At 45.5% G+C, this 22,009-nt stretch overlaps 2 protein-coding genes across 6 annotated transcripts; both read right to left on the bottom strand.

Annotated features, from left to right (window-relative positions):
• Window positions 1–316: 316 nt before the first annotated feature.
• Window positions 317–17,169, bottom strand: LOC306777665 (catenin delta-1-like). 5 transcript variants are annotated; one of them, XM_079268866.1, is made up of 22 exons: window positions 17,049–17,147; window positions 12,210–12,322; window positions 11,372–11,535; window positions 8,170–8,238; window positions 7,945–8,064; window positions 7,542–7,804; window positions 7,130–7,417; window positions 6,785–7,025; window positions 6,459–6,681; window positions 6,179–6,371; window positions 5,945–6,062; window positions 5,688–5,841; window positions 5,456–5,473; window positions 5,132–5,200; window positions 4,503–4,630; window positions 4,160–4,310; window positions 3,781–3,973; window positions 3,438–3,634; window positions 3,290–3,331; window positions 3,111–3,178; window positions 2,811–2,912; window positions 317–1,974 (listed from the first exon to the last, which is right to left on the bottom strand). In XM_079268866.1, exons 3-21 carry the CDS (start codon window positions 11,528–11,530, stop codon window positions 2,853–2,855), a joined length of 2,754 nt encoding a protein of 917 aa, XP_079124992.1. In that variant the 5' UTR covers window positions 11,531–11,535; window positions 12,210–12,322; window positions 17,049–17,147; the 3' UTR covers window positions 317–1,974; window positions 2,811–2,852. The 5 variants fall into 5 exon arrangements, with proteins under 5 accessions (XP_079124992.1, XP_079124995.1, XP_079124993.1 ...); XM_079268869.1 differs by lacking the exon at window positions 11,372–11,535; XM_079268867.1 differs by lacking the exon at window positions 5,456–5,473.
• A 1,004-nt stretch (window positions 17,170–18,173) lies between these two features.
• On the bottom strand, window positions 18,174–21,761 carry LOC306777884 (uncharacterized protein; the record flags this gene model as incomplete). Its single annotated transcript, XM_079269191.1, has 4 exons — window positions 18,174–20,046; window positions 20,313–20,388; window positions 20,472–20,566; window positions 21,479–21,761. The coding sequence occupies 4 exons, from the start codon at window positions 21,759–21,761 to the stop codon at window positions 19,277–19,279; spliced, it is 1,224 nt and encodes a 407-aa protein (XP_079125317.1). The 3' UTR covers window positions 18,174–19,276.
• Window positions 21,762–22,009: the final 248 nt, after the last annotated feature.

Here is a 22,009-nt window from a genome sequence, read left to right on the forward strand (position 1 = left end):
AGCGTAATGCCGACATGAAGCCGAGCAGTTTGGAGTCTTAAGTTGAGGGATGAATGCGTTTGTAGAGTTTAAAAAAGGTCTGGTGGTGACAAATTACCTCAGACAACGAGCCTAAAAAAAATATCCAAAATAGAGCACATTGGTGTTACAGAGTGAATATCTGACAGTGTCACGTCTGCATGTTTGCTTTACCAAGACAGGGGATGAAATTACAAAACCGGACAGACTGGCTCTCCTTAATTAGACGTGTTTATCTACACGATACCGCAGTCTCAGCACAGTCATATCAATCACAAGTCACCACATCTTGTCTAAGAAAAGATCTTTATTTAGAAAAACAGTTTTACCAGTTACAGACTTTACTGAAAAAGCAACTTCTCAGAGCCAAGGCAGGTATGAGTCGTACATCATAATTTTACATGGACAGGCAACATTACAAATATACTATGTGTGGAGTAAAAAAAACAAAGACGATTGGTCTCTTGCCTGAAAAACAAACTAAAACTGTTACGAACAAGTTGAACAAATTGCATAATGCGCTCTCCCACCTCTCCCACACATACACACCTGAAATAAAACACAAACCTGACAAAAGTGGAAAAAATATGAAAGAAATGAATCATAACAAATGGATCATAGACAAAAATGTGCTTTTCGTCCACCTCCCAAATTAAATTAAACGTCAGTATCTCTGCCCAATCCGCCTGTTGAGTCTCTGAGTGAAGACGTCTCCCATATTTAGCCGCTTTCTTTAAAACGACACATCAGGAATGCCAATATCAACTATTATATCGTAAAAAAAACAACTAAAACAGCAAGTAGTGATTATTTTAAAGGATTGAAAGAAGAGATGATTATTCTAGAAAGACCCTCCTGAAGTGTTTGCTACTTTAATGAAGAATAAACCGCTGAGTAGGTCGTTTCTATAGTGTATTGGTTAAGTAGTGTGTAATGTTCCCAGCTTCACATTTCAGATCCAAGTTTGATGCGTTGTACTGGTCTCGTTGGCTAAAAGTCAAAACACAGCAACTCAAATTGTAATTTTTCTTTCACTTGGGTGGGAAATTAAGGTTTAAAAGACAAAGAGAGGCAGTTGGTAGATAAAACAAAAGCGTTATCACAGGAGTAGGAGCACACCATGGAAACAGACGACATGAACGGATGAAATGAGTAACGCGTGGTCTTATGGGTCTGGTCCGTGCACACAAACACACTCACTCCAAGGTCCATATTCATTTTCCACACACACACACACACACACACACACACACACACACACTGTCGGACAAATATACACACACGCGCCCTTTTGTTGTCTACACCTGTGCTCATCCCAGCCGAGAGAAAATAACTAGACAGGAAAATAACTCCGATATAAACATTCTCTATCTAAAAAGGGCAAACCTCCCAACGACCCCAGTAAAGAGACGATTTAAATAAATGAGCCAAAACTAATGCAGTCATCCCGTTTTCCTTTTATATACAGTATATACCCTACATGGACGTCTACGTACAAATTCATCAGCGGGATGCGGGTGTTGGCGTGACGAGATTTACCGAAATGTTGACAAGAGCAAGAAAAAATAAAAACAAGCAGGGTGACAACACCGGAATCAAATGATTGTCAACAAAGGTGATTGCCTTTGGAAGAGAGTTATAATTTAAAAACTGAATACATTTCTGTTGCTACAATTGAATGAATTCGTAAAAAGAAAGTGTGTGTGTGTGTGTGTGTGTGTGTGTACGCGCGTGTGTGTGTTGAATGAAATGGTTTGCCTGCAACACGGCCACTTTCTTTGGATGCCAACTCTCATCTTCTAATCCCATCTGTGTGGTGATAGAGAGAGAAAGAGAGGAGGAGAGGAGGGGGGGGGGGGAGGTAGGGAGAGAGTCTGTGCATCTGGATCTTCTCTCCTCAGTAGCAGTGGTAGGGCAGCGACGGCCCAGTCTGGGTGATGCACACGATCAGTTTTTCTGGCGGATCAGAGAAAAATACGGCGATTAAAACAGTCAAAATGTGAACACAAGAAATATCTTGTGTGGGCAAAACAAAGACCGTCTGGTATCAGTGCACAGTAGTGCCGTCACAATAATCACATGTTCAATAAAACCAATCTAAAACTTCTCCAAATACAGTCAGCATGTTAATCTTCTGTTTCATCCTTATTCTCAAACTACTATGAAGTTACTTCGACAATTGCAAATATCTAATTCATTAAATCAGTTTGTGTTGTTGTGGCTCGTCTGTTGTTGTAATACTCTGCAGAGCCACGGGAGCACACTGAATCACACATCTAGCCCACGACCAGCAGGGGGCAGAGGACAGAGCAGCAGTACTTGGATCCTGTTCTAAAATGCAAAATTCAGTGGATTCAGATATTTCACAACATGGCAATAGTATCAACACACTACGTTCCTCAAGTGACTCTACTCAGGCAGATAAAAAAAACACAACTATATTGAGTGGAAAACCGATCACACAAGTCTTTTATTCTTGTTGTAGTAATTACGTAGTGTTTTCATTTTACAATTAGCATTGGTATCAAAGTACTGTGACAACACTACTGCACAAACAAAAGCTTTTAAATCTTAATGATCAGCTTTACGTTCCTCTCTACACGGACCACAATGCACCAGGAGCACCTTGCAGCATACTATACCAGCATGTACACATCACACTGGGTCGTCTTATAGTTAAACATCAGCACGCCGTCATAGACCAGGTTTCACTGGCGCTCTGAAGTTATAAAGATACCAAAAGGAACAGAGCTCATAGAGCCCATGCAGGACGAGAGGCGAGTTGGACATACCATGCTGTTACATGCAGAGGGGGTAGAGGGGAGGGGGAGGGGCTAACCATCGTAGGAGTCCAACAGGGGCAAGGAGCCCTTCCTGCCCCCATACACCCCTCGCTGAGAGACCACCAGAGAAAGAGAGAAGAGGAAGTGAGTGAAAGAAAAGAAAAATGTCAGTAATTGTGAGGCTTTTAAAAAGCTGCCAAAGGAAAAGTGTTAGTCAGGAAATACTCATATTGGAGCTGGAGATTAGGAGTTAGTGTAGTTAAGTGAGCATGACATGTGACATGTGAGCGGGGCACAGATTTAAAGTACCGGTAAAGTGTCTGTGGTGTCATCCAGAGTGTGTCTTCTCTCCCTCTGGTCCAGTGTCGAGTAGGCCTCTGAGGAAATAAGACGACAAGAATGAGAAAGAAAGAAAACAACGTCTCACCGTGATTGATCATGATGATGAATGAGTCTTTATTAAAAGCTGTAATGATACATGAACTAACCAGGGCCAAGGTCATTTAGTGGAATCATGTCTCTCTTCTCCCCTAAAATGAAACAAAACAGAGTCACAAGTTACACTCAACTTTCCAAATGAAGTGTTTAAAAGCCGTCCAAATGTTTTTAACCATTAGTTGCTTGTTGCACACTGACCTCTGTCCAGCAGTGGCGTGGTGCTGTCCTCGTAGGTGCCGTTGGCTCGGGTGCTCGGGCCGTTGGCGGTGCCGAGGTTCAACATGAAGTCAGTCTTCTTCCAGCCGTCCTTCTCGAGAGGCTTGCGCAGCTCTTTGTGGGCCCAGACGAGCTGCAGCACCTGGCCAGCCCCACGCACCTCACGCTCCGAGCGCTTGCTGTCGGATACACAGACGTGCGTCCACGCGTTTACCAAAGTATTCATATTTGCTAGATATTCTTAAACAGCCAGTTCATAAAGGGTCAGACGCTTCATTCCTCAACATGTCGGAGCTTTTTTTTCTCCTGTATCTGAAACACGTACCCGTCCTTGTTGATGAGCACCAGCCTCTCGATGCCCTGAGAGGCTCGGAGGGTCTTTGCTGCCTCCACACTGTTGCCTAGCACCTCGGTGAGCGTGCTCAGTACAGACACCACCGTCTCCTCTGACAGAGCGCGCCCAGACTGACTCTGGCCTCCGGGCAGGTTGGCCACAAGGTGAGGCACTGCATGCAAACCTGCAGGTGACAACGCGGCGAGGTAAGACTATGCGACCGGAGTGATACAAATACAAAACACCCCAAAATCAAAGTCTGAAAACTTGCACACGCTTGAAATATTGTCTGTAGAATAACTGGAGTTGTCCAGCAGAAGAGAAGTTCAGATATGTTACTCATTTTGGACGCACACTACGACATCCTTACCGAGCAGTTGGCAGTTGCGTCTGTCGATGGAGAGGTTCCTCAAGGCTCCGGACATTGCTCGAACCACGCGGTCGTTGCCGTGAGCCAGTAGCTCTGCCATCATGGGAAGACCCTTCTCCAGGCGCACAGTGGCCCTGATATACCGCCCATACTGAAGGCAAGCAGAGAGAGAGGGAGCAATGCATATGTTATTATTGCAGAACCATGGACCTTATCACAACCGACTACGTGTACTTTAATAGACCCAAAATGCTCATTCAAACTGAGACTTCACCTGAAAACACTTCTAATATATCCCCCCCCCAAACAGCAGAGGTTCAGTTTATTAAGAAGCGGTACTAACAGTCCATCGGCCAGCACACAGGTTCTGGATGGCTCCGGCAGCGGCCTCGAGCACCGAGGGGTTCTTGCTCTCTCGGAGCAACGATGTGTAAACACGAACCACCTCTGGTTGGAACAACAGCTCGTAACCTGAAGCCGACAGACAGCGAGAAAGAGAGGGAGCGAGAGCGAGAGAGAGAGAGGCGTTGGTTCAGATCTACAGTTTGAAAAACAGCAACATTTGTGTTATATTTACTGATTACTTCTACCAGTCTGGACTGTTTGTCTGTGTGACTGGATGGCAGCATTTGTCCATTAGTACACATTGTAGCCTCACTTAAATATTTTAAAGCACAAACTACTACCTACTATTGTGTCCACTAGTTTGAAACCATGATCATATTGTGAGTGTTAACGGAGGAAGTATCAACATGTTCAGCTGGTTCCCCATTCTTAGCTAAGATCTTATCTTTTTACAGGAGAACTAATGTTAATGTTTAGCAGTAGCAAATAACGCCAACAACCCCAAATAAATGTAAGAGCTGTCGGTTTTCCCGGTGGGAACATTGCTAAACAAGACACGACGAGATTTAAGATCAATTCATCTGATCAATTCTAAATGATTTGAAGGGAAAAGAGAGACATGCACACCTTTGGCGGGTGTTGTCCTCTTTGGAATGTCGACCTGATCTCCACTTCCATCATCGCTGTCCTTCTTTCCTGCAGCGAGAAATCAAAGAAAAGGAGCGAACGTGAAAGACTGAACTGAGGAAACAGTGACGATGTGACGCTGGTTGGGATGAGCAGGCAGTTATCCTCAGTGCGACCATGCGCCCAGTGGAACAAACACCGTGAACATGCGTCATGCTCATGAACTGAATGTGAATTTAATATTTCTCTAGCAACGTATTAATGAGTAATGATAGAGTGGCCAATACTTTCAAAAGTTCACAGACACCAAGAGGAGAAGCTTACCTTTTGAAAACCACTCATCTAAACATAGCAGAGAGAAAGGACGAAATGAAGGAGGGTTGGAAGAAAGACGAGGGGGGAGGGTGAGAGAGAGAAGAGGAAAAGGAGGGAGACAGATGTAGAGCGTGAAAAACAGCGACAGGCGCTTCCGCCACCAACAAGCTCACAGCCACCAGCAGCTTACCCATCGCTCAACATCTCGTGGACACACGACTCTGAGCTGTGGGACACTGACCTTTTCCCTTGCGAGAGCCAAAGCAGCCGCCCTTGGTAGCGGGGGCCGGCCCCTGGTTGACGGGCGTGGTCTCGGCGAAGCGCTCGCAGCCGGGGACTTCACGGTGAACGTGGTAGGACAGGTTCCTCAGGAGGCAGACGCAGTTCTCCACCAACTGCAGGAAGAGAAGAAGAAAAGGAGATGATCAAAGATGGCGGCAGAGAAGCGTTTTGGATTCATAAGATAAAATCTGTCATCCGACTTAAGTGAACAGGCACCTTATTGTCCACATTTTTGCGGTTGATCTGCGATTGGACAATGTACATGAGTGAATCCACCAATCCCGTGCATTCCCTCAGCTTTCGCCTGGCCTCGCTGCGTTCTGAACTCACATTCCTGTTGGACAGAGGGAGACGTTTAAGCACATAATTGCACGTTTTTCCCCTCAAAATAGTCTGCCTTTCTCCTTCTTTGACTTTGTATGCTCTCAGTCCATTGAGCCCCTTGCATACCTAAGGCAGCCAGCAGTGTTGGTCAAGGCGGTCTCCCACTCCAGATGGCGTGGTTTGCAGCTCTCCTCTCCGCCGTTGCTCGCTTGCTCCCAGCCGGAGTGAGGAACGACCACCTCGTCAGCGAGGGCGTGCAGGGCGTGGTCCACGATCTCCATCTTGACCGAGTCGTGGGATGAGAGGTTCCACAAGGTGCCTGAGACGATAGAATAAACACTGTTACCATAACGGCAGACAAAAGAGACAGTTTAACAAACTTCAAACGATGATACAACGCTGATACCTGTGATGGTGTCAGTGAGGTCCTGGTCGCGGGTTTTTCTCAGCAACCTGGTCAGTCCGGGCACTCCATCGCAGTTCTTGATGGCGATCTTGTTGTCGTGGTCTCGCCCGAATGAAATGTTCTTTAGTGCTCCGCAGGCCGAGTTGTGCACGTCCTTGCTGGGATGGTCCAGCATCGACACCAAGGACGGGATGCCCTTCAGGCGACGCACGTCCGACTTCACCTACAACACGCACGCACAAAATGAGAAAACTCACATTAAGGATTTGCCAAATAGATACAGATTTGATAGTTATAAACACATTTGAACGCGACCATTGCGTCACCTTATCATTTTTGAATGTGAGATGTTGGAGGAAGGCAGCAGCGTTGGTCTTGACCGGGTCCAGGCGGTAGTTCAACATGGCGATGACCTCTGGCAGCTCTGGCTGCCTCCATGAACCGGGAGGAGCCTTCCTCAGTGTGCTGTCCAGTGACGCCATGCTCCCCCTCTCCATCGTCATCGGAACACCCCAGGCGTAAGGGTCGACTCCCCTCACGTCACCATCCAAAGTGTCCTCGCAGCTCCTGCATGTCGCAGGAGGAGATAAAGAGAGAAACATTGGTTTGATTTGTTTGTTTGCTCACATACAAGAACGATATGACAACACAGCAATGCTTCAGTGTCATACCTGAGTCTCCGTCTGTCCATGCCCCCGGGGCCGGCCCCTAAGCGCGGCATGGTGCCGTAGCCTCCAGGGTGCATTGGTGGAGGACCCATGCCGTAGTCGTCGTATCCCACGCTGCGCTGGTCATCCTCCAGACCGTAGTGGCCGGGGCCTTGGCCGTAACGCACCTCCAGCGCTGAGCCCAAGGCCCTCATCCCCCGGCTCACCTGGGGCTGCGCTGCATACGGGTCAAGCTGCTGACGGCTGGGGGCGCGGTAGCCAGAGTCCAGGGTCCGGTAGCCGTCAACTGGCCTGGGGGAGGGAAGAAGGGAATGAGAGAAGTTGTTGAAGTGAGATCCCATCCTGTGTATAAACACAATGAAATGTGCCACACAAGAAAACAGTCACAGCACTCTCCTACGGAGGGGTGTTGTACCTGTAGCGCTCGTCCATGTGCGAGCCCCTGCTCAGGCTCGTGTAAGCCTCTGACGGTGGGCCGCCCCGGTAGTCATCATAACCCCCTGCAGGGGCATAGTGGTAGTTTCTGGGCACTGTGGCTGTGGGGTAGTCTGCTGGTGCAGGCTGGCTGTAAGGACGGTCCAGTGTGGCGCTGTAGCCGCCCATACCGGACACAGAGAAGCCCCCGTCAATGGACATCGAGTCAGAGGGCAGGACTGTGCGCGAGATCGGTTTCTTCATCTAAAAAGGGAGAGCGATGATGCAACGAAATATGTTTACGGTAGAGGATTACCAAGTGGTGTCATATCCTTGAACATGTTTTTTTTTCTTTTCTTCTTCATGTCTGATGAAATCACAGCTCATGCGTCATCATCACTTACGCCATTGTCCAGCCGCCGTGTGGGTCCCTCGTCAGAAAAGGCAGAGTGCACCTCCTGGGAGTCGTCCTCTGGTGTGTAGCTCTCATCTAGAGCGCCGTGTGCTGGGTCCACCATCCTGTACTGTAGTGCAGAGGCACACCGCACTGTTATATTTCAAATCACTGGCATTTACTGCTATAAATACAAGAAGAATTGGCACGATAAACTAAACAGACAAACACGTACCTGTGTGCCGTTTATGTACGAGTCTGTCAGTTTCAGTCGTTCTATGTCTGCATCCCCTAAACGCCCGTTCTGAGATGATAAAGAAAGACGAGAGAGAGATATATATATATATAGTACACATATTGAATACAATATAGTTTGGCTGAATCAACAAGTAAAAGTGAGGCTGAAGGCCTGATGCCCAGTAGCCGGGGCCGTCTACATTCTTCAAACCTCCCGGATGATATTACTCTTGCATTATCTGCTGACAAACTGTCCCTGCATGTTTATAGTCTGAATCACTGCCAGACATGAGGGAGGACATTTTGGAGCACAACCACTCATCCTCACACCCCACTTCCTCCTGCTGTATTCTGTTACATAACCAATGACTGTCGCACTGTAAAACATGTTCTAGCTAACCCAGAGCAACACTCTTGCAACATTAACTGCCTCAGTTATCAGCAATAGCCTCGAGCTGAATCACACGGGAATACTGCATAATTGGGATGCTCTGGCAGTCTTTCCCAGCAATGCCTTCTCCTCGCATCTTACTATCAGTATTTCTTCGGCACGAATAACGGCTGATGAATTTGTGTTGAATTGTCACTATAAGAGGCTGACGATCCGGCGCACGCAGCCTCATGCAGAATACACTGCATGCAGATTGATGCACGTAGTGCATAACCAAAGTATGAACCGAACCCTGACTTCTGTGTACCGTTATGCCCAATACAAACCGCTGTGAGGCTTATCAAACAACTCCATTTGCAGTAGTACGTCATACTGCACTTTAGATTATGTCCATGGGGAGGCAGAGCTGCTAGTGGAAATGAATGGGAAGTGTACTTTTACAACAAGTAGGGCTCACTTCCTCTACAGCTGGTTCTTCCTAGAATGCCACCTCATTTACCAACAACTCCGTCATGGTCTCAGATAAAAGCGCAGACTGAGGCGGACAAAGCACGAGTATCTTCATCAGCAGTCATATCTTTTCAAACATGCATAGTTATCACAAGGCCAAAAACACAGATGATTGATTTCTTAGCGTTCGTCCTCCAGCTGCCACATACTAATCACACCCAAGGACTCAAAGAGACAAAACACAAGATAGCCAATGTCAGTAGGCCCTTAATGAAAGGACAAGATTTCAAACTATTCTACTCAGCGTACAACGGCAAGGGCTGGACATTATGCTTTAATGTCAACCCATGAATACAACACTGATAATGAGTTTGCTTTAACTGCTCTCCAAAGCCTAACGCCATCTAATGGAAGCAGACTCATCTCCGTTTGTCAAGTCTTTTGGTAGAGACAACAGAATAGGAGAAGAAGGCAACAGTAAAGCCTCCGAGGAAATAACTCTGCTCTAAACAAAAAACAGCAGAGTTCACACCGGTCGCGTTGATTTTTTGACGCACTGCAAAAAAGCGTCCAACGCACTGCAAAAAAGCGTCCAACGCGCCGCCGGTTGTGTTCACACCGATCGCCGCAAAATCTCGTAGCGCCGGAGAGGGGGCGTGGTTTATCGTCCTGGAAGCCTCCATCTGGCCGCCATTGTTTTCCGCCGTCAACCATGACAGGAATAAGGACAATTGCTGCTCTGTACGTGTTGTGGAAGTCCCTCAAACATCGGAATGCCAAACGCCGTCATGTCTGGTTCATAATATTGTTCAGAGGAGCTCCGTGGATTGTATCGAGCTGTATTCACTGTGTCTAGCAAGCCACCGGTCGCTGTTTACTACAGCTGTAGGAACACAAAATAAACTGATTTGGCTGTGATTCAACGGCAATAAACCGACAAAAAGGGACTCCGAAATAACTACGTAATGATGCCGATTTGTACTTGTCTTCTCCGACAAAAAGGGACTCCGAAATAACTACGTAATGATGCCGATTTGTACTTGTCTTCTCCGACAAAAAGGGACTCCGAAATAACTACGTAATGATACCGATTTGTAGGTTACTGGTCTTCTCAATGGAGCTCTGATGGATCGGTGCTAGGCTATGCTAACATCGTAGCAGCTCCACCAGCACTCAATAACGTCACGTAGACGTAAATACGGCAGCGTCTATTCATTGTTTGTACCGTATGGTTTACACACACACATGCATACACATAGTTTGGTCCGGTCTCTGTTGATATGAGGTATCGTAGCGCTCTGGGTGAACACAGACGGCGACAGGATTTATTTCCTGATTCAACAACGGCAGGAAGCCAGTGATGACAGGGGGAGCAACTCAACGCTGATAGGCTATCGCGCCACAGCGTCACGCGATTATGTCGCTGAAGTTGAAAAATTTCAACTCGCGCGTTGGCGATTTTGCGGCGTCCAACGCGTCCACCGCGTCCACCGCACTGCAATAACGCGTCCAACGCGCCGCGGGATCGCAAAATCGAGGCGGGCCAGTCTCATCGCGTCTGTGCATAGACTTTGTATGTAATCTCGACGCGCGTCAAAAAATCAACGCGACCGGTGTGAACGCAGCATAAGAGCCTTTAAACTCTCAATACAGGAAAGCTGGTCTTCAACTACAAAACTGATTGATAAAACGATACAATAATGAAATGTCTGGTTTTAGTTCTCCTTGCAGATCAAAGCAAATGGGCTTTAAGGCAGATATAATGCAGCAGAAACCTAACACATAGCAGTGACATCTTAAAAACTATTTCATAAAAGAGCTTGCAATATCATGGATGGTCAACACACAAAAAGATGAAAGCGCTTGATACAGGATTGAAATGAAAATAAAGACAACATTTTTTGACGAAGGACTGTGCGACACATGCATGACGGATGCAGGACAGATGACTGCCCTTGATGACACGAGTCACGACATGCTGGAACAGCGAGGAGGATGACTGAGATTCCACAGCGGGGGCCACTGAAAGGCGTGCATGTCTGTGTCAAGAGTATCCGGTGAGCGACAGTGAAGGCATGCAGAAAATGTTTGATGACCATCTCAGGCATGTTGAAATAGTGGACCTATGTTCAGGAAAGCACTGTGTTGGCGGACGATGGCTGAACGACTTCAGCGACGCAAGCAAACACAAACCGACTTGCCGAGCGTGGTGGAGAGGAAGCAGGCGGCGGCGGAAGGGATGAATGATGGAGGGAGAAAACTTTCAGGATTGGATGAAAGAAAAATGGTGATCCATGGATTGGATGTTAATTGAAAGATGGGGGGGCTCTGGATGGGGGTGTTTATTGGAGAGTGTTACCTGTGTGTGAGGGAGGAGGTGACCCAGGGCAGAGGGGCTGGTGGCGGGGAGGCCGACTCTCCTCCTCTCCTCCTCCAGTGCCCTGGTCAGCTGTTCAAACTGCACCTCCTGCTCCCTGACAGACTCCAGCAGAGCGGCTGCGCTCTCACGCTGCTCCATACACACTACACGGCCCCAAGGGGAGAGGGGCATTACAAACATCCATCCACACACACACACACACACTCTCTGCAGCCCAGACATCTCTCTCCATACAAAGTATTGCAAACAATCCAGCGGATGCAGGATTTTTTTGGGGCCGATATTAAGTGGGAGGAGTTATTTCACCACATCTGCTTTGTTTGGTGATTACTGTCGCGAAGCCTTCTTGGAATCGGCACTGTGCGGATTGCACAATACTTCCTTTGAACTCAATAATGAATATACAGCAGTCACAACTGTAAAGACATGTTTCTGGCTCAATCGCAGACACAAAACATCCCCAATTACACTGGGCTCTTGTGTCCGACGTGTACTCCTTCGTTCTGGTTTGCATCACTCAACTGTAAGTGAAACAGTGAAACCATCCCAGGGTGGCATCACGCGAGAGGAAAATACAGCAGAATAATAAACCAAAGCCTAATTCATGACACGTGAATCTTTAAATTTTGGGTCGGTAAAAACGAAAATGAAAATGAAAATGAAAAACACCAATTTATGATGATACACATATCTACAGAGGATGAGGCCCGTTTCACATGAAGAGAAGCATCCATTATACTTTGTGGAGGCAGAATACCTTACAATTCAAGCACAGACACTCTCGAAGCTCATTTCAGAGAAAAACAGATATACACACCTTCCCCTGTGGACGTTGTTTGGTAGTAGATGTGAAAGGTGAGAGGTTGAGCTCTAGTTGCTCATGGGAAGAAGGTCACCGAACCACCGAGCCCAGAAACGGGGAGGAATGGACTGCAGAGAGAAGGACGGTAAATAAGGAGAAAGGGGGAGAAATGTTTTGGTGAAGAACGAAGGCACCCCGGTTTGAAAAACAGCAACATGGTGAGAATACCGTACAAGTGTGTCAATGGGATTGTGTTTGCTCTGTGAGCTGAAAAAGCCCAGCAAGAGACAGAGGCATACAGTAGCTTCAGGCTTTAGACACACCCTGTATTTACTCAACATAGGCCTGCATACACTGGGAAGTGACTGACCAACCGGCAGCTCTTTCTGGGCCAGACAACATCCACCGTCAGCATAAAGAGAAAAGGGATTTCAGAGATAGTAACAACCTTCAAGAACCATATCTTCAACTCATTATTTTCCTCTCCTTAAAGTTTTTCTTCCAGCCTTTCCTCTCTAATCAGTCTTCATCTACCTCTGGCACAACTCTGTCAGTCCTCTACTCTTGTTCGCTCAACTATACTGGCTTTTCCCCCCCTCCCCCCACGTCCCTTTGTTATGTTGGCTGTGCTATGAGAGAAAGACATTGTTATAGCGGAGCCAAACAAGTGTAGAATCAGATCCTCTTATCTGTTGATACACCCTCTACTGCAGAAGCCCAGCTCCCCACCAGCCCTGCTTTGAAAGGTGAATAAACACAGGCATTGTCACCACACACACACAAGACCGGTTGGACAAGGCAGAGGGCGGGGGGGCAGGCATTGAAGTTACTCAATGCCTGCCTGCCCGTCCTACCAACATGCACAGACACACTCTGACGATCTGGAGAGAAATTCCAGAGAGATTTGGGCAACAAACAGGGACCTGCATTTACATTTCAGGCAGCAGGTGTTTGTGTGAACGACAGGTAGAAACTTAACAAGCATAAGTGTGATGAGATAAAGTGGAGAGGTGGTGATGAATGACTCAGTTTCACCGGTATTAGATTGTGCAAACAAGAAAAAGAAAGGACAGGCATGGTGAAATCACCGTTTGAGCGACAGACTATTGCGACACCCTTTAACTGTTTAAATGAAGCCTGGAGAGGCCGAATCTGTTCCGGTACGTCTGTTAAATGAATGACTAACACACAGTCCCACGCACGTATACCATTTGTTGCATGAAAGAAACCCAGCTTGGGGTGTTCCCAGTGTGGGAAAAAAGGGAGGAAAGTGAGATGGCCTGATGAGAAAACAAGGAGTGGCTGAAATCTATTTCACAAGACAAAGGAATTACTCTGAACCAAAACCAGGATTTGTATTCGCAGTAAAAAGCCAACTGACGATATAAAATGACATCACATACACACACTATCCTTTGCATAGTGGCCGAGGAGCCCCGGAGCTATAACCTCCCACCTGAACATATCACACACTGCTGTCCTGTACCACACATGCCTATATATGGTCATAGCCAGGACAGGGCTGATATTATCCACGAGACAGACGGGGAAGAACAGAGTAAGAGCTGCCGACAAATACAGCAAGGCGAAAGACTGGCAGTGAAATACGCACAAGGAGTGTCATCTGGAGCAAACGAGGGGGTAGAGATAAGGAAAGGAATGCTAAATAAAAGATAATGTTGCATTCCTAGTATTGTCTCCTGCCAATTCAGCACAGCAGCCCACCCACTCATCCACTATAAAGCGACCGTAACAGGACACTGGCAAATGATCCTTTAGAGGTTTGTGTTTACCATACTGTCGCATAATTATAAGGCAGTTCACTGGCGGCAAATACCCAAAACACAGAACGGCCAACTATTTACTTTAGTGTCTTCTCCTCTGGCATCTTTCCATAATCTAAAGCCACATGTAAACACTGCCTCGCTCCTCATCTAATCTCAAGACTGAGCGAATAAACATATTTAACCATGCTAACCGCTATCGTATTTCACTAATGAGTGCAACTGTCATTCACGCCAGATATATTATAAACTGTGATTGATATTTCTTGGCAGGTGTACTTGCGAACGTAATTCTAAGTGTGCGCGTTTGAACCGCAGTCAAAGGAGGGAATTTGCAGCTGTCAGTCTGGGAGCTTGGTGTAACAATAAGTAGTTTGTGCAACAGCAGGCCAGGATGATATTATTGGACACATTTGAGTGAGCGTACATCCATGTTTGTATGAGTCTGGAGGGGGTCGAGTTAACGGCGCTCTTTACCCCCTCCTGACTTCTGTTCTCCACCCGTATTCCCCTTTCACAGCTGTTAGTTTTGGCCTTGAAAGTCACCGGTGAGTTTCGCTGAACAATGCAAACAATCACTGCTCTCCCATTGCCACTCCCCTCCCCCCTCTAACCCACTTCCTGAGAAACAGGATGTTATGAATTCAACATCAGAGATGAGTAGAGGGACGCAGCGGTTACTTAAGCTCACCAAAAAACATTTTCCTCAACAGAGCCGCTTGTACACAAAACCACAGGAGCCTGTAGGATATACACTCCAATAAACAACCTACTGACGGTTGGAGGAAGTCTGAGGTGAAAACCCCCCACGGTCGATATGTCGATCACTTCCCATTTTGCTAATATTGTTCTCCACCTACTGTTTTCTGTTCTGCTTTCAGAAGAAATCTTTGTGAACCTGCGTGGCCAAATAGCCTTCTTTTAGTAAGTTATTAAATTTTGATTTGTTCCCATAGTTTAACCGCTGAATCCTGATATTCTTACATTTTGATAACTGGTTAATGATAAAACTCATTTTTCTAAGCACATATAGGGAATATTCACCGGTTTCAATGTCTCAAATATGAAAATGTATTGTTTTTCTTACTCTTCTACCATAGTTCATTCATTATCTTTAGAAAATCAGTGGAACAAATAGATCCTAATGAACTATGAATGGCATGAACCATTTTAGTCATACATGCTGATCCTTCATTCACTATAAATGTATATTTAGACATGTAAAAGTTACCATCAGCAGCAAAGCAATACGTTTTTAAAAGCTTTAAAAAAGGGTGAGGAAACAAATATGCACAAAGAGACTTACGTTCTGCTGTCCCAAACATGACACCAACAAATGGTCAAGATGTCAGTCAGTGCCTTGAGGTCAACATGCACAGAGCCCTCAAACACCTGATCGAGTCCCGACACACCACAAGTCACATATCTCCATCTGATTCTGCAGCCATCAGTCAGCATGACTCACTCAGCCCCGTCAGAAGACATCTGTGATCCTGTGCACATGTAGCCAACAGTGCAGCCTTTGTCCACTGAATGGAACTGGTGAATGAAATAAGCGCCTACACCTGCCATCAGCAGCCAAAACTACCACTGAAACAACACAGTCACAGTAAAAAAAAGAAGCACATCTGTTCTTACGTCTCAGGGTAATAGACACTGCAGTTATAGCTGAAGTCATTGTGACGTCACATGGGTTGGTTTAACCGAGCATGGCTTGTAATGGGATTGAAGCTTTAGCCCGCTAATCCACTTACCTCCCAACACATACACACATGATGTTATGGTGCACGCACATACGTAGACACACAAATTAGGCCCTTTGTGGCTTAACCTGCACACCTCAAGAGCGCAGACACGCTTGCAGTTGGCATTTGGGAGCATGCATCAACAATCAAACAGTGACTTTAAAGTTGTGAGGAAAGATTCAGGGTGTTTACAGGCACAGCTCAGCTGGTGTTATTAGTGGTGGCTCCTGCAGCACATTAAACCACCTACATTAAACCACCTGCTGGTACCTACATAGATACTGTGTACACATAATCCAGGACAGTCCTAGAGGCCCCAGGGAAATCACTTGCGCTTATTTATTTTACATATACATATACATCCAACGTTCACAAGGGAAAAGCAAGTTTATTTGTTCTCACACACTCAAGTAGACAGTTAAGTTGTCCCCACCCTGGCATTTTCCTACCACAACAAGTTCACACAGGACCCACCCAACAGGTTCACAAGCGGACAAACTCAACTTCCCAGTCCGTGTGCCAGACTACAACCGGAGGACCACCACCCTTTTTAGACTCAAATACACACAACAGGCTCAACGTGTAAATATGTGGTCAAACTAGTTGCGAGGTTTACAGTTACCTTAAACCACATCAACGGTAACAGTCGAGGTGTGGACATCTACCTATCGGCCGCTAACAGTTAGCATCTCCCTGATTCAGCAAACCCCCCAGACTGTCGTCAACCGACTTGCTAACGTAGCATAGCAATCTATGGCAGCTAAAACACAGAGGCAGTGACAACACGACGTGGGTATAAAATGACTCTCGGGAACAAAGAGCAGTGGAGCATTGAGTAACTGTGTGCTTGTGCTAACGCTACTGTCCACTTAAATGACAATGTTTGAGATCAAATCAGCCCAGTTTCCCAGAATGTTCGCTCAGCACCCGCATGACCTGGTTTGTCTGTCTCGCTACGTTAGCATCACAATAACCCACATAACCGACCAAGAGCCAGGCTAGCGCTAGCATAGCAAACACAGATGAGCCACAAGTTAGCGTGTTTGGCTAAGCGGCGTTTTAAAAGATAATTTAGACGTTATTATCGGGTAAACCCGTCGGTGTCACGACCGCTTTTGAATAAGGTATACCAGTGTGCACGGTGAGCAACGGAACCGCGGGGTCGCGGTGTGAACTTTTAACGTTAGCATTGTTAGCTAACGTTAGCCTATATCGATGATGTGACCACTCCTTGCCAACGCTGCAGTGCACCCAGTATCTGTGGGGAAAAAAACCCACGGCCGCTGCTTTATCCACCCTCTGGTGACATTTATGAATGAACTTACCTTGCTCGTTGAACGCCTGTCCCGACCCCTTCCAGACTATTCCGTTTATTTTGTGTTTTCTCCCCTCTTTTTCCCCTCCTTCCCTGGGTTCTGGGTCAAGCTCGTTAAAGACGACGCGACATCACCGAGTTTTCTATCAAAGGGGGGCGGGATCAACAAGCAGGCCTTACCGTAAAGACGGCGCACTCAGAATTCCTTTTCTCATACAGGTGTTTGTCACAAGTTTTTAGACAGGCATTCAGTAGCTGGACTCGGAATAAGGATACAACACGCACAGACTGACAGGGCAAGCCTACGATTATAAAAAGAGGATAAGGGGGATTTAAATTCTGCTGCAGTAGGAGAATAAATAGGCGTCCTCCCACAGCCTCCCATTCATTTCCGTATGTCGCCCCCTCTCCCTCAAATATACACACACTGATGTCATTTCATTGATTGCCCAAGAACAATGGCCTGAGAGGAAGCTGCATTTCTTGTGGAAGTACAACAGCATTCCACACCAACATGATAGAACTATTGGCACATAAAACCCCTACCAGTGACCATCACATCCTCCGCATGTGCCCGATCAGTAAATAGATTGATGGAAAACCTCCTCTGCAATCACTTGACTCAAATAAATCATGCTTGACAGCCAAACTATTTGGGGATCTCTGCACGACTGTAACTCCAACTTAAGCACCAACATCATGTTTTCTCTTGATATTACAGTAATCATTGCACTTTTAGTACTATGTATTAGTGTTTGATAAAAGTCCATCTTTTTATTTTTTATCTTTGAGTGAAACCAAAGCCAAACAAGTAGGATGTCGATAAACATCACTCTAGTGTGGGCAGGGTGGAAAGAGGAACAATGCAAGGAATTTCCCCCAGTTTCCTTATGAGTCCCCCCACAGCCCGACAGTATGAGTAAACCTGAGTCACAATAATCACTGGGAACACAAACAATGCTGCGCCCTAGGGGTGTAAAATAATAGGCGACTCGTCAGACATTGAAAGCTGTTTTTAAAAATCTATATTTATTAATAATTGCATATCCAGGATACAAATCCACAGACAACATACACACTAAAATGATTATTGCAATCATTCTGAAACTATATGAGAAGTACAAAAAGAGTGTAAGAGAGCTGCAACAGAGACAACAGTGGAGGTAGTTTGCTTTTTAAATGAAACACACTTACACATATTAATGAAATAAAACGTGTCTCCTTAAAAGGCAGCTTACAATACAGTAAGCAAACATTTTAAATTCCTAATAAGTTATAATGTTCAGATTGATAAATCAGTCAGACATTTAGTCTGTGTATCTTTGTCGTCAACTCTGTCATGTGAGAGACTTTCAAAACAGTTTAAAACACTCAACATTAGCATTATTGTAACATTTGTACCAAATTATACCAAAGGTTGGCAATCAGTAGAAATGTATTAACCATATCACAACTGATTTTGCCAGACAGGTTATAAAATGCTTTTATCTACATTAGGCCAATGTGGGCACATGAATGAAGGGTATAAATCACAATATATATCAAAATCGTGAAAACACACTTTATATTTTATCCATAACACCTATCAATAGCTCTGCTTTTTTTGTATTTCAGTGTCATTGTTGTTAATTCTATCAATTTAAGTGTTCAAATCTGCATTTGTTGCACGCTTAGCGTTCACATGGTTTCCTCCTGCAACCATGGGAAAGATTCTCATGTGTTGCATGTGTTGTAAGATAACTCAAGATAGCAACCGTGAATGTTTCTAATAATGACTGTAATTCACACAATGCACGTTTACTTATCGAGCATTGAGCTACAGTTGTATCATATGCAGAGCTGGTCATGTTTTTGAGTATGTATTTAATTCAAATTAAATTAAGCTGCTGTATGTTCCATGATCAATGATGAATAAGGCATTCGTTTTTCTGCTTTTAAAGACAGTTTAAAAAAGGAAGGATGAAGGCATTTTAGTTCAGCAGGTTGTTTTCCTTGAATTAAAAAGTCTGTTCTTATTGAACAGATATCAGGCTTGTTTGTGTCCTTATGTTGAAACACAGTCAAATGTACTTGTCAAGCACATTTGACCCACGACAGGTTCTTGACAACGACACAAACACACATGAAACACATAGCACCCAAATACACACTGTGGCACACAAAGTGTCAGTAAAAGTAACATGCTGAAAAATGTTGAATTCCATGTTAATTCGTTTCTATCTTTGTGTACTTTCATGGTCAGAGCACTCCGTTAGTGTTGTGTGTGATCATGTGCCTGCGCAGATTGCTGGGGTTGTTGAAGCTGGCGATGCACTGATTGCAGGTGTACGGCTTCTCTCCGGAGTGAGTCCGCAGGTGGATCTTCAGGCTGCCGTTCTGCGTGAAGCGTTTCCCGCACTGCACACAAGCGTACGGCTTCTCCCCGGTGTGAATGCGCATGTGGATGCTCAGCGTGGTCTTGTTGACGAACGACTTGCCGCAAAAGGTGCAAAGAACGGGCGACTCCCCGGTGTGGCTCGCCCGGTGCACGATCAGGTCTTCGCGGCTTAAGAAGCGCTCGCCACAGAAGCTGCAGTCCAGGGATTTGCTGGCGCCGTGAGGGAAGATGTTCTGCTGCTGGGCGAACTGGCTGACATGACTGGGGTGCCCCACTTGACCGTCAGCTCCTACTATCTGTGTTTTCGTTGAAGCCATTTGGGTGGAATGATTCTGCTCCAGTTGGCTGTTTCTGTTATCCGGCATCCCTCTCGTTGGGGCTCTGTCATCGGCACCAGTTGTGAAATTCAGGAGGCTGTCGTGGCTGACGTTGTGGTTCGGAGACAGAGAGGTAAATGCCTGGAGTTCAGAGGCAGTAAAGAGGGAGTCGCTCTCCTCCTGCAGAGGCCCTTCCCCTCGTCCGTGAACACTCACGATTCTCAGCTCCTCATTATCACCCGTCAGGCAGGACTCATTCGGAGTCCCTGTAGAAACGCCAGCCTGCGTGCTGTGGTTTCCAAAGTTGTCCTGACCTAAAAAGACAAACCACAAAATTTGTTTTTGAATCAGTTGGTTTATGAAACTTTTAGACTGGGGCTTGTATACAAGGACATCATTTGTATCAAGAAGCTTTAAGTAGCTTCAGCAAAGTCTACGTTGTAGTACTGACTGAAAATAATGTCATGTCAACAAATCTCCTAAAAAGGCAAAACTAACAATGGAATACTACAATTAACAATACTAACTACGCATTGTCAGTGTAGACACTACATGAGAGTGACACTCCTGTGTCAGTCACCTCCAACTGGTCCACATCCTCCCACGTCGTCTTCATCTTTGATCAGGATGATATCTGGGCTCTCCACATCTGCACACTAACAAATAAGAATATTTACGCATGAGCAAAAAACAACAACTTTTAGTTACTGAAAGTACTTGCAATGTATTTTACCCCCACTTGAGTTTCAGAGGAGGAAATCTTGTTCCCCAATTGTAGAGCGATAGAAGCAGCTTCCACAACAGGCTTTGGAGCCAATGGTAGCTTAATGACAACTAGAGGGAATAAAAGACATCAAGAAGCTGAGTACAAACATCAATCTCCTAAACATGCTGCACCTACTTCTAGCTGTGAATTCACCAATTTACAGAGTAAGAGCTTTATAATTGGTCACACGGTGAAGCTATTGATAAGATATTTCAATATGTTGAGCACTTCCCCACTAGGCCCCTGTGTAACAAGTATTGTTTCTTTAGCATGTATATTATTTGAGATTTTGATGATTTAATGGCAAGTCCAATACATCCCCATTCAAATGAAACTTTTTTTTCCCCATTAGTTATAACATATCAAAAAGCAACAAATGTACAGTCTCCAAAATGTGATGAACAAGTTAAAAGTAGAAGCATGTTTATTAAAATAGTGAAACATCACAGTTTCCTAGAGTCCAAGGTGACATCATTATAGTCATAATAACAATTAGCATGGATCATTTGTCCAGCATTTTAACTTGCAATACATTAAGTTAGAGGTAGATATATTAAATCAATATTTAATCGAAATCGTGCCGGTCACAACTGAGTCAGTGATGTATCTGAAGAAGATAAACTAGTTTTAATCTAAATGTGCATTCACTTTATACACTCGAGCCAAAATACAATCAACATTAGAGATATCTATATTTAGCCATAATAATGAACTTAAATTAAACTAACGTTAGTCAGAAATCAAACATGTTATTTGAAGTGAATCAGTTAATTAATGGACCACCTTCCGGGTGACACGAGAGCAAAGAACCATGCTGTTGTGTGTGTCACGTGATGAAAAAACAGCAGTTCATTGACGTTTTCTTTTAGAACTAGAACCCCAACAGCAACTGTTACAGCTCGTTTTAATTAGAATACAACTAAATTGCTTGAAACTTTGCATTTGACAAAATACTCGTTTGAAGTAAAAGTACTCGTTACCGTGTGTTTTAGCCCGTGGTTTGGGGATATTCCCTCTGATCGGGGAGAAGCGGCTCACCGGCCGGTTGTTCCTGGTCTGCAGCCGGAGGGAGAAGAGCTCGCTCCTCATCACCTTCATCCTCATCCTCAGGGCTTCGTTCTCCCTCACGCTCTGCGTTAGATGCAGGCGGAGAGCTGACGAGCCCTCAGAGAACAGCTGACTGATCTCCGCCACCGCCGCCTTCACCAGCACGTCCATTACGGACAAAAGCTGAGACTCCAGATTCTGACTGCCCAGCGGCATGTCTGTGGACATGTTTCACTTTGCTACCGCCGAGAGTAACGTAGGGGGGAGAAAAAGAGCTCCACCCAGTCGTTGGGTTAGCAAACAAAAGGGTCAACACAATGGCTTTTCCGGTTGTGTGAGGCTGGCTACCGTAATCCATAGAAAGCAGGGGCAGTTTCAGTTCCTGTGTTTAGTTCATGTTTTTCTTGGTTATTCTGGAGCCTATCTGGTCAGAATTGTTTTTGTATTGATTTATAATAAAACCT

The sequence above is a fragment of the Melanostigma gelatinosum genome (genome assembly GCF_949748355.1).
Source record: "Melanostigma gelatinosum genome assembly, chromosome: 5".
NCBI lineage: Eukaryota > Metazoa > Chordata > Actinopteri > Perciformes > Zoarcidae > Melanostigma > Melanostigma gelatinosum.